Source organism: Urocampus carinirostris, chromosome 1 (assembly GCF_059441175.1).
Source record: "Urocampus carinirostris isolate Australia breed hairy pipefish chromosome 1, RoL_Ucar_1.0, whole genome shotgun sequence".
Classification (NCBI taxonomy): Eukaryota; Metazoa; Chordata; class Actinopteri; order Syngnathiformes; family Syngnathidae; genus Urocampus; species Urocampus carinirostris.
In genome coordinates, this window is record NC_142349.1 from 31,199,722 (window position 1) to 31,213,142 (window position 13,421).

At 37.4% G+C, this 13,421-nt stretch overlaps 1 protein-coding gene across 4 annotated transcripts in view; it reads right to left on the minus strand.

The window, feature by feature from the left end:
• Window positions 1-8,081: 8,081 nt before the first annotated feature.
• ints15 (integrator complex subunit 15) overlaps window positions 8,082-13,421 on the minus strand; it is a 38,190-nt gene continuing 32,850 nt past the window's right edge. For all 4 annotated transcript variants that reach the window (XM_088334915.1, XM_088334917.1, XM_088334919.1 and 1 more), the window contains 4 exons: window positions 12,625-12,902; window positions 10,186-10,423; window positions 10,016-10,055; window positions 8,082-8,518 (listed from right to left, as the gene is read on the minus strand). In XM_088334915.1, coding sequence (XP_088191041.1) covers window positions 8,281-8,518; window positions 10,016-10,055; window positions 10,186-10,423; window positions 12,625-12,902 — 794 coding nt within the window. In that variant the 3' untranslated portion in view covers window positions 8,082-8,280. The remainder of the gene's footprint in view (window positions 8,519-10,015; window positions 10,056-10,185; window positions 10,424-12,624; window positions 12,903-13,421) is intronic.

The following is a 13,421-nucleotide window of genomic DNA, read 5'->3' on the forward strand; positions in this document are numbered from 1 at the left end:
AGCTCAGGGTGTCCTTTCCACTGCTCGAAGATGGCTGGGATGAGCTCCAGAACCCCTACGACCCCACTGAAAATAAAGGGTGCAGATAATGGATGGATAGATTTGTGCGACTAAGGGCCAGTGCTACAAAGCACAGTGTGGTGGTATCCTGACGGACTAACATTGAGGTGGCTTTAGTGTGGATTTCTCTGTGTAAAGCAATACAAATTTCTCGACCTAGGTTTTTTTTTTAATAAAAAATTAATATTTGTATGATGGTTCATGTGTTATTGCCTAATATTCAAATTAATGGTTTTTTTACTGAATTAAGCATTTTTTGTACCACTAGGAGACACTAGATATTACACACTGTCCCTTCAAAGACAAAACAAAATACGTTAATAATAAGATAAGATAACAATAAGATATTTCAATTTATTTCAACAGGCTCACCTACAGGGTACTGACATTATTGTCTACCATCTTGCTGCTAAGGGTACCACCAAAAACTGGGCAACAAAAATTAAAAGAAAAAAGGAATGGTGAGTTTGGGTCACTTTGAGTGCCCGTGGTTTGTATTCTTCCTTGTGATTTTAGCACTCACTTTATGGTGCACTACACAATACAATGACATCTAGTGGTCATATATTACAAACTGTCCCTTGAAGGCAGGATTCTCAAAGTTGCGGCCCGTGGGCCATTTGCAGCCCCCCGCTTAATATACCTGTATAGGTTTATATGGTGTATAGGTTTACCTGTATTAATTTATCTATTGGTTGATTGATTGATCGGTCGGTCGATCGAGCTTCATATTTCTCTTTTTTTTTTTTTACATCTTACATCTATTTATTCATAACTGACACATTTGTTCTAGAAATTCCCTATACTGCTTACTTTATCTTTTAAATGTATTTTTTGGGGGGAAAATTGTATTTGAGAATAATGGAATATTTTTAGTCTGAGCTTCTCTTTCGGTGAACCCGATTTCACACAACCTTGACCAGACCCAAGCTCCTGCAGACCCCAGCTTTATTGAGTTTGAGACCACTGCCTTAATGGCATCAACTACCATTTGATTGTTTTTCATTGAAGTGTCATAAAATGTTGAATCGGTAAAAGCAATAAATGTGACTAAAACAATGAGAAGCTCCTCAAATTTTCTGTAAACTGAACTTCAGTAAACTGTTTCAGTTGAAATAAAAAATCCATCCAATTAATAATATAAACATGCCATTAGATGGCTATTTTCATTTGAGAGAAACTGTAGTTATCGGCAATGTCTATGTCCTTGTATAACCCAGCCAAGTCCTTGTGCAAGGAAGTCTTTGCCACACCATGTGAAGTAACGCAAAGTCTGAGGAGGCAGGTGAGGATGCGCCTCACTTGTCATCATGGATCCAATTAAGATTATACTATTTTGGGTATATTTATTCAGTGTTAAAGTTCTTTCTCATTAAATTTCACTATTTTTCTTTTTCAAATTTTCTTAATTTTCACATTCTATTATGAATATTACTAATACAATTAGTATGTAATGTTTTACTGTGCTGAGCGTCTGCAGATGCAGACTGAGTCAGACAATTCTCTTACCTTGTAGCAGAGGGTCTAATGGGACTAATGATTCTTAATCTGGTATACTCCTTAGCCCCAAACTATAAAATTAGTGACAGTATTAATAAGCAAACAGCAAGTCAAGCCATCCAGTATTTTCTTTCCAATTGCATGGATTCGAATGGTGGACTACCCATTTATTGATGTATTTATTCAAAATAAGCAGCCCATTCACTTTGTTTATACGTTAGGTGTTAAGTTTATTTGATATAGATGATTATATTTGTTTTAGCTTGTTATTTTGACGATTATGCCAGTGTCTGAAACTCATGACAAAAACTTACCGGACACCAGGGCAGACAACTGTGAAAAGTTGCCTGCCCATCCATAAAGTTGCCTGCCCCACTTTTCACAACTTGAAACACAATAAGGCTACTAATCGCAAAAAAACAAAACATTGTTGCAAGATATTAAGGATTGATAATCACAATATATAATAGAACAACACTTTAAAGTTAAGTTTAGTATAAATCTACTTATAACATTCATTGCATGTTTTCCATCTTTCATCAGTACCTGTATTTACTCATCTTCATTCATGCAATGTTTGCGTTGCATCGTCTGCTACAGGCCACGTGAACTCCTCCTTCCAGGATGCTTTTAATGTACGTTCACAAATTTGTAGCGTCATAAATTTTGTTAGCTTCTTTCGACTCATGTTCACCTAACTGTTTGAAATGTTCTCTTAAAGACGACCCTAAAATAAAACCCTTAGCTTGATGCTAAAGAATGCATTTGAGTGGGTGTGATCCGGCAAAACAGTGCCTCACCTTTTAAAGGTAAACCGAAATAATACAGAACGAGCCAAACCAAGCGGAACAGTTGAGTTTTGAAGCAGCTTTAAAAATATCCTTAAAAGAAGGAGCAAGAGGAAGTTAAAATCTATTTCATGTTTTGGTTTGCTGACTAAGTGAGAGGGGAAGAGATTTTTCCTGTTAGCTCATCTGCTCTCTTCGTCTTTTCAATGAAAGAAACAAATTTTAAAAAAAATGTGTTTATTGTCCAAGCGTAGATTTAAGAAAAATATTTTGAATTTGGTACCCGATGTTCTGATGACTTCTGGAACTAATTGGCAGGACTGTCTGGAGAAAAACAACACACGTCCGCCAACCATTCGAGTATATGACTTTTGAGTCATGGTTCTTGTATGCTGGGATGGCAAAGCAGTCACCACTATGATTGGATATGTTTGGTGGGGAGTGACAGAGCAGACGCCAGTGATGGTAAATTATTAATTCACCTTGTAAACACTTTTTCTTAAATAGTGTACTCTTCGTGCACCACCACAATGTATTATTTTACCCATAACAGGCTAAGTCATGCTTGGGTCTATAATAACACTGAATGGTGGTCCCAAGCAGCTGAAGTGTATTTGAAGAACAAGCCGGGTGGTCTATGGGCTGAGTTTGAATCATTTTGGGGGGTGGGGGATTACCCCATAGCTGCTACTGTGAATATTCACTCCTTCACCAGTGCATACAGTTAAGTCAGAGTGTTGTTGTTAGTATCAATTTGTCCCTGGTTTGATTCAAGAAACAATGTCCAATCAAGATGCCACAAACTAATAAGTAACACAAATCTGCTGTCCTTTTAACAATTTGAATAATTTACCCAAATAACACATTATAATACACTCAAATCAAATCCTTATATACAGTACGGTACTGTTTCATCACTAGTCAAATATTAGTGTATGAAGTTAGTAAACCAAATTGAATCACAATCAGATCAAACAAATTTTAAGTTGGGTCAAGTTACAATGCACTTTTCTTTCATTTATGAAATTACCAAATTCTTTTGCTCCCTTGAAGACAACTTATTGCCAACAGCGTCTTTGCCCATCTCTCCATCTTTCATCTAGACAGAGAGTTGGTATTTGAGTGCTTTATCTATCCGAAGCATCTTCTGGCTTAATATGTAACAAAAAGTAGCATGAATACATACAATATGAATCAAATGTAACTACAATATTAGAGAGGTAGATTTTAAATGTTTTTGAATGTTTACAATACTAAAAAAATATTTCAACGGTATCAAAAATTAAAACAAGCGTACCAGATTCAATTCAGGCTGCCTTCATCATGTACTTACTGTGATATTTACAGCTCAAATGACAAAGGTTTTGAAAGACAGAGTACATCAAGATAATTAAATCTTCTCCTTTTCCAACCCAACAACCTGATACACCTTTTAGGAGACAGTCATTTGGACCCTGGCAGTCTCAACATCTCATTTGGTGTTTGCATAAGATGAAATGATGAATAGACATTTATTTGTTTTATGACATGTTGTTCAGGTTTCAGCTGACAACAAAACATGGCTCTGCTTCAGAAAGCAGGTTAACCATGATTGATGGTTCACTGAGCCCTGGGCAACAACCATTTCTTTTTCATGGACTTTGCTTCTAAATTCCTAATCTACAAACAAAATATTCATCAAAATGCTGTGATTAGACTAGCATGGTCCCACATAACATACAGTATTATTGAAATCCTACACTGTAGACTTAGAATCCTGTTCTGAGTCAAACCAAAACCAAAACTTTCCACTTTCAATCACGCAGTTCTTGAATTGTGTTTCTATCCCACCCTAATTTAGTATAGTATTTTATGGCGATCTTTTCCTTACTTACCTGTCCTTGGGATGATAACCAGTGGTTTTCATGTTTTACAGACCTTCTGCACTTACTGTACCTTAAAAAAAGGTAGTAAGGGCACGTGAATGAAAACCCTGACAAAATCTTTAAAGTATTTTAGTTTAACCAACAATCGAAGAGTGGCTCTCATAGAGATTTATTTATAATCTCTATTTTTCAAACGGTCAAGTGTCAGCCTCAAGATAGTGTCTTGATTAAAAACGTGAAAAGTTCAACAGCACTTTTAATGTAGCTGTCGTTATAGTTTTATACACCAAAGGCCTGGAATGTGAGAACCCGTAGAGCTGTCAGAGAAGATATACATGTACGGACCGGTAGGGTGAAATCTTGCATTGACACTGGATTTAAGACCTTCTTTCTGTTGAGACATTGAGTTGTTTCCTTATTTATGATAGGTTCTGACTTATTGACATTTATTTTGACTAAAAAATGTCTGAGGCTCCAAAACAAAACACACAAATCTTCACTGTCACTATTCTTCATAGATCTGAAAGAGCAATTTACCCAACATTGATTTATAAAGAACAAACAGCTGATCGTTTGTTGAGGTATAAAAAGATCAGAGCTTAAACTCATCAGTACTGACTTTCTTATCTGCTTTGGCCCACAGTGCAATGTCATTCTCCTGCAGGAAATGCGGATTCTGCAGCTGCTGATAGGGACAGTCCCACGCAACTGTCGCACACCAGCAAAAAAAAAGGAGCACACCATCACGGTTAACCAAAACTTAAATCTCGAAACACACTTTCTGTCCATACACATAAAACGGGTTTTACCCTACAGGTGTAGGGCCATCATAACTCAAGTGAGACGTGCAATGATTTAATACGCACGCTAAATGAACATTTTAAAAACCGGTGAGACAGAAGCAACCCAAATTGGTTTGGCGAATACGTGTTAGCTACAGAGGTGAATTTGACCCAGCTTCGACACTTGGGTCCACCCGTAAAACGTGATAGCTTCCTGGGTTCTTTGGCAAAGAATAAATCAATACAAATGTTTCATCAAGAAAAAAAAAAACAACAATTCAAAAATGTTTGGTCACGTTCTTGAGAGTTAAAGCAAATCTAAACTTGTCTATCCTATTGTAAAATGAGTATTCCCTCCAAAATGGTGACATTTTTCTTAAAATTAAGCTCCAAGATTAGGATCATTTTGTTTGAAACACTTACAAATCGGGCTGATAGATTTGGTGCAAAAAGAGATAGTTTTTTTTTCAAAATCTCCTTTTCACCGGTAGTGTCATGGTATCATCGGTGTCATCCTCATATTTGGTTTCTCTTCTACTAAGTCCTCGGAGTATCATCGTGCATTATATTCTGCGTTCTGATTGGCTAATTAGCGTAGATATTTTAACAAGCATAAACAAATGTTTAGAAGTAAATTGTACCGTAGTTTTAGTTGCTAAACGAATGATTTGGTCTAGAAAAAAGGCTGTTCTTTGGTTTAATTGTAGAGTACTGTATTTAATTGTATAATAATTAAAAATAGAAGTAAAGCTTTCTCCAAGGGATTTCGCCTATCACGGGCTCATCTGCTAAGACCTATAGATAATGTGTACAGTTCAGCCTGCAAAATGAGGTCATTTTATCATAATCACTTAAAAATTGCTAGTTTTTAACTACCTGAACCCCCAAATGGGTGGTTATGTTTAAAACAACGTAGAGATTTATCAAAATTTACCCAAGTAGTGGGTCGCTCCATTTAAAAAAAAAAAGGGAAAAAAAAAAAGATATCAAATTTAGGTCATGTACGGTCACATTTAGTATTTATATTTTATTTTAGTATAGCCCTTAATCACAAAGAGTCTCAAAGGGGCTGCACAGACTACCATTATAACATCCCCTGTTTTGAAACCTCCATCTGAAAACCTGAAAAAAACTCAGCATAAGGAAAATTGAGAAACCTTAAGAGGGGGTCGCACATGAGGTAATCCCTTTTCCGGGATGACTAGGCAGCAATGGACTTTTGCGTGGGCACCAATATACTTTAGGATTTGTTTAAGGGTGTATCACACTCCTAAAACAAGAATATACCCCCAAGCCTGACTTTTTCATTTTTATAGTATCTCTTTGCATCACCTCCTCCATGTGCATCATTATCCCGAAAAGGGATAAGGTTATTATTTATTTATTATTTAAACTTATACAGATATTCGTTACCGCTCAGACTCACTGAATAATACGCACTGTCCCTTTCAGTGCAGCCGAAGCAGATTAGGAATTACGAATTGATTGATTTTCAAATCTACTATTTTTTATATATTCTTTTAATGTTGGGATTTTTAAAAAACCATATTTGAGAACAGTGGACTGTTTTTTTTGTTTTGTTTTTTTTAAACCTTTTGGTGGAAAAATCACCCAGACACCTATCAGCAGCCCCCCAAGTTTTGAGACCCCGGATTTACACTTAACGACAATATTTTAAAGAATCATCTTTGGACTTTTTAAATTTTCAGGCGTGTCAGTCAGTGCTTGACCACATCATCACCTTTGAAGAACTCCAACGGCTGATGCAACTCTCCCAGGGTGAGGCTGGTTGAGGTCCAGGGGCTTGGTCGGCTCTTCAGGGTGCACTGAAGGCTAATGATTAGCTATCTGTCTGAAAACAGAGGCCAGACGTATGCACATGGCGCAGTTTCAAATTACTTATGAGCGCTTCGGTTAGGTAATAATTCCTATTGATGAGTGGCTGGACTGCTACAACTGCGCTAACAAGGACTTTGCTCTACATTCTGGGAGAATATATAGAACAACAAATACATTTTCTAAAACAAGTACTTTTTTTGTTTCAATTTGCTTGAGGTGACAACAAAGCATACACTTTACTCTGGTAGATTGTCACAAAATGAAAACGGAATTAAATGCATTACAAAAAAGAAAAAAACAACTACCCTTTCGAATGATATTTTCTGCAATATAAGGCGCACCCCCCCAGAAAAATAGTATTTTGTCAAATATTTCCTATATATAAGGTGCATTGGACTAAAAGGTGTATGGAATTAAAACTATAGTAAGAGTTAGGGTTGCATTAAAATAAATACATTTAAATTTAAATAATTCATTTCTTAGAACATAAATTTACCATCTTAATTTCTGGTTTCACCAATGAAATCATTGAATTATTGAAATATTTGCAACAAAAAAGGATGCGCAACAAGGATGAGAAAAGACTTTGCTGCCTTTTTCGCTCCCCCCTGTCAACAACAAATAATTATGTTAGCCAAAAGAGTAATCTTTAATTCCACACTTTTGTTCAGTGACCTCACACTGGCACAAATGATTGTGAACCAACCATTATTTATACCTATTTGACTAAATATGCTGAAAAAGCACTAATATAAATGACGGAGCCCTGAAAACTGGATAAAGACAAACTACCCCACATTTCTGTTATAATAAGAACCCCTTTAATCATTGCAACAAGCATGTACATTGATTATTTTAACCACAAAAAGGCACTCAAAGACCACTCTTTATGCCTCTCTAAAGTAGGCGATAGCATATGCAGCATCATTTAATTGCAACTATGTATTTCCAGTATTATCCACATTCTTTTTTTGTTACCTAAGGCACACTTTTAAATTTCTGGCCAATTTGGGATTAATTGGTGTGCCTTGTAGTCCAGAAAACGCGGTAATATGTTTGCTTATACTTATAATTGCAAAGTGTATGTACTCTAAGAGTTTTTGAAGTAAATCTTGAAAACCCCGCAGGCATACGTCATGCAGTTTCCAAGTGCCTGGTCTTCCCTTGCAGCTTAACAGAAATGCAGCCTTCGTACGACTAAATAGTGACCACTGGTGGCTGGAGTTAAGCACAACGTCTTAAACAGATTAGAAGGGAGATGTAAAAAAATATTTATTGGAGAAACACATTACTCAGAAAAAACTGAAACCAATGTTCTTATTCACATTATAATACATTAGACGTGTTACGATCACGGACTCAAACACACAGATTCACACTTAGTCCCTCACACAGACAGATGACCATAAACCTAACTCACACAAGAGAACACATTTTTGGTCTTACTCAGTGGCTTGGTCGAAACTGAAACGGTATCCCGGTTATAAAGGTCTGCGCTGGGTACTGGGGACAGGCGTTGGGATGGGCCGACGGAAGGGAAGCCAACGGCGTATGAGGAGTGTGTGCTGAATGGATGGGGTGCGAGGCGATCGGAGAGAGGGAGGCGTGAGGGCTGAAGGTCAAAGGGGGCGTGTGGATGTTGTTGTAGTACATCACCGGGCCCGACAACACCAGCTGGAGCAAACTGCCAAAATACACAACAGTGAACTTAGTCAGAGAAGACATATATGCTGAGGTAAGTTCAGGCCTAAAGATATCCAACCCGACCCAGACCCGGAGGAGGGTATTTAAGCCCGACCCAGCCCGAGCCTAACCAATTAAATTGATTTGCAGGAAACACGAAATTTCACATTTCATTTTTGAAGATTTGGGGCGAAAAGTTATTTATTATAACAAATTAAAGCATGTCTTTTGTAAGTCAAAAAAGGCTGTATTAACATATACATCTTTTATATTTCCGTGTCTGCAGAGATTACATTAACCGGCAATTTTTCATCAATGACGAATTTTCTGAAGAGTTGACGGGAAAATTTTGAGACCATCCCTCATTGTTACATGTTACATGTTACAGTGTTAATGTTACTGTGTACCTGACTTGTTAACCTGACTGCCCATTTTGCACATCTGGTTAGCTACTCTTCTTGCACTATCGGCACTATGGTAAAATACTATACGTAGCCAATTACAATACAACTTTATTTATATCTGTACATTCAAGGAAACTGTGGGGGTCAGATGCATCGACATTTCGTTCTGTATACACGTGTACTAGAATGACAATAAAGTAGATCTGAATCTGAATCTGAATTTTGGAGGGTTGAAAATTGGGCCATAAACCAAACCAGCAGCACGTCCTTACAAATGTAGTGCAGTACTTTGAAAGAGCGAGGCGGGGAGACAAAGAAGAACAATTAAATAATTTAGAACAGTATCCACACATCGTTTTTATTATACATTTTTGAAAACATATAAGATTATTTTTTTGTGGTCGTATATTGGCATCCATAGGAGGGCGCTGTTGATAATTAAGTGACTAAAAGACACAGCTAGGGATGCAACAAACCATGATTTTACATTTCAATATTTTTTTAATGGATGGAAAAACTAAGACCTGAGATATTAAACCAAACAAGCTTAAATAACCATTTGATTCCAAACAAGTATTAAAAATGGAAATACTCTTTAAAGGGACAGTCTGTAATATTTAGTATCTCCTAGTGGTACAAAAAAAACTTCATTCAGTAAAAGAAAACCTTAAATTGAATAATAATCAAAAATACATGAACTATTATGAATAATTTTAAAAGCTAAAATTAGTATAGGTAGAAAAATGTGTATTCCTTTTTCATAGCCAAATCCATACCTAGTAGCCGCCGCCATGTTTGTCTGGCTTGCTGCAACGCTGTGCTCATTTGGCACTAGTTTTCGTTCCCATTAGACAATACAGTGTCAGCTGGTGGTGAAATATTACACCATGAACCTTTAAAATAAATATCTCGAATCACAAAAGACTAACTTTTAGGGGTGCACCTTATATTTCTGTGTGCCTTATAATACAGGAAACACGCTAATTTTCAGATTTAAAAAGTTGGTCCACCCTTGTTCGAAACACTATGCTTTTTAAAATATGGCTGTGTAGACAAGAATGAAAATAAGAGAAATACATGAGATTGTGTCTTACTTGTTGTGCGGCAGGCGTGAAGCGATGGCCCTCAGGTCCTCTGTGAAAACAAGTCAACAAATCAGTCACACGACAAGAACGTATATATAATTTACGTTTTTTTTTTATTCAGAGGAAGAAAACTCGAATCGACATTTAAAACAATTCAGATTGACGATGGAGACATGTACCTCTAGAACAGAGCAGGGCTCCGTTGGCCATGGCCACCTGTAGCGCTTGAGCCAGCCTGTCCAGGGCTAGCTGCGTAAGTACATGCGTATCTGCGGCTGTTGTGTGCGTGTGTTTGTCGGCATGGTCCAGTTGCCGGGAAAGGTCAGCAGTCAGTGAGGCCAAGGAGTCCATCTGGAGGAGCGCCAGGCGACCGAAAATGCCTTTCTCATTGAGTATGTTTGGAAGGAGCATAAAAACCTTAAAATTAAAACAGACAATGAAATATTGGTTAATACTGGGTTGTTTAGGGTACCGTATTTTCCTGATTGTATGATGCGGCAGGGGTAAACCAGTGAAATCTGTCGGGCCCTGCTGTTGAACAAAAGAGTGTGTTGTGTCAACCTGACCCAAGTGAAAAGGCCGCTTTCTTGTGTCCCGTATCATCTGGAGGGACGAAAGCATGACCAACTTAGGTGCCAAGGTGCCTAACTTGTTAGGGTGTTTGGGCTGGCCATGGTCCAAAAATGTTTGTGTGTGTTTTCTACTACTTTTTCCCCCTTTTATTTTCTTTGTCATTGTATGTGTTTGTCTTGCTGTCAGTCACCCCTCTTGAGGGATTTGACCAAGGTAGATCGATAGATAGATTTTCCAGATTATAGAGCGCACCTTAAAAGCCCAAAATGATCGGACATGTAAAGGTACCCCCTATTATCCGGTATGCCTCATATGCAAACGAAATTGGAACTACGTTACCATATTAGTGCAATTATTGATCAGTTGATATTTTTTTTTTCCCCTGACCACAATTGCATCACACTGCTGGCCACGGTGACCAAACAGAATCCTAACCACGAGGCTGCTAGGTAGGGGGATGGTTGTCCCGATTGCATAACATTGACTTTAACGGGATAACCTGGATAGTGGCAGGAAGAGCGCCAAATCTTATCTGCTAGACCAGTGTTTTTCAAACTTTTTGAGCCAGGGCACGTTTTTACATTGGAAAGGTTTGGAGCGCACCACTAACCAAAATTTTTATAAAATGACACTGAACAGTATGTTTAATTACAATATAATTTATAATACCCCCAGTTTTCTTTGTCCTTTTTTTATTCACAAACACAGACAGAAATAACTAAACCCTGTTTACTGCATTACCCATAACCATACCACGCGTCAGGATGGACGTCAGAAAAAAAACATCCATTCCAGCCAAATAACTCACGACTTTGGGATGTGTGGAATGACTGCGCCCCCTATTGGAAAGTACCCGGACATACACAGGCTCATCACAGAGACCACAAGTCTTCAGCAGATTACAATAAAGTCTGATAACATGAAGTTTGTGATTCTGATACAAAGATAGATGGCTGTGAACGAATAATGATGAAATGATGCTCCGGGATGACAAAATGTGCCAGTTTTGGTCATACTCCGCTTTAAAGACCAGCCCCATTGGTGTCAAACATTCTTAAGGGTGGTTTCTCACACTTATTACACAAATTTAACCCAGGACCTTTAATCTTACGTAACCGGGCCTATAAAACCGGACATCGCCCAGGTACTAAGGGATCTACCACTGAATCAATTGCAGTAAAATGGCACTTCAACAGCACGTGGACTAGAGGGCAATAATGCCCTGCTCGATCTCACATTTCTGCTCAGCCAATCGGCACTTTCCCTATTGTGTTTGAGAAGGGTTACATTTTATCAGGATTTTCATTATTATTCCATTTTTCTGCCCATAGTAACGGGTCCCAAGAAAGTGATAAGAGAAAGGAAATTTTGGAAAAAAAGTGATGACAATGATTGTGTCAAAAAAGGAAGTGATTGTGAAATACCAAAATGTCTAACGAGTGTCGGCCATTGAAGCGCTACTGGAGTGTACAGTAATTGGTATAAAATGCTATATTTTCAGCTTTTTACCAGTATATTATTTTTATCTACAAAATCAAATAATCACCAATGTTCAGGTGCAAGTTTTATAAATATTTTGGGTACAAATTTTAGTATGAGGCTATTTTTAGAGGGTCACTTATACAAATACATTTGGGTTTTGCTGGTCAATTTGTTTTTTGAAAAAAAGGTGAATATATTCGACTATATCTGCTTTAAAATGCACAATCTTTTCATTTGATAAAGTTAAATAGTGGATTTTTTAATTGGGGTTGTAACTTTGACATTAGGGTGGAATGGTGGGTCCTGAAGTCAGAACAGTTGAGAACCAGTGGTCTAATCTATAGGTACCATTCTATTTGCATCCAATGTTTTACAATTGTATGCAAATGTGATCAATAGTATATACAGTCTAATCAATCAATGTGCAAATATGGCACTTGTTATTTCTAGTAAAGCATTATACAGTAGTTTTTTTTTCGATGCGCCTAATAGTCCGCTGCGACTTTAGTGCAGAAAATACAGTAAATAAATGCACGCCTGTAGGCACACAGAACAGCACTTACCTGTAGAACACTCAAATGAAGTTTGGAAAAAAGAGCTGCCACTTCCTGCTCATTTTCTGAGCTTCTGGGTAAAGATGACTGCTTCTTTTCTTTTCTGTAACCGAAAGGAGCTTTGACGCACCAGCGCACGAGTCCCCCTAAAGGTGTGACATCAAGGGAGCTGACTGGCTGGTTGCCAGACAGCGGCGTGTTCAGGAAGGTGACCAAGACCAGGTGAGGATCCTCTTGGATCCAAGACACAATCATCTGGAGGAGCTCTAGAGGAGGGACTAGCTCTTCTGAAGGACAGAAATTTAAAGAGGTACTAGATTATAAATTTGGACATTGGGGTATGACATGATTTTAGAATTGAAAATCAATCAATTCAATATAGTCTCATGCAAAAAGCCACATACTTAAGCACATGAATGACTTCCTCTAATGCCAAAGAATCTATTTTGCTGCTGTTGGGGTTATTCCCTCTAGAATTTTTTAGATTCACAAAATGCTGTAATGTTAATTGGGCCTGGGCTGTGTGACTCAAAAATGAATCTCTATTTCAGTCAGTCTTGGTCATTATCATTTTAATCAATTCAAAAAAATAAATAAAATAAACCTCAAGCAATGGCTATATAAAGAAAATTTGATTACTAAAAACATCCTGGTAAAAAGTTCGGACAACAATCAATTGTTTTGACCAACACGATATACATATTTTTAGAAATAAAACTTATTTATGGCCAATTCCTAAATGCAATTGTAAAAGTTTAATCCACACCACTTTTAGCATTCTACCACTTATACAAAGGTAGAAATGA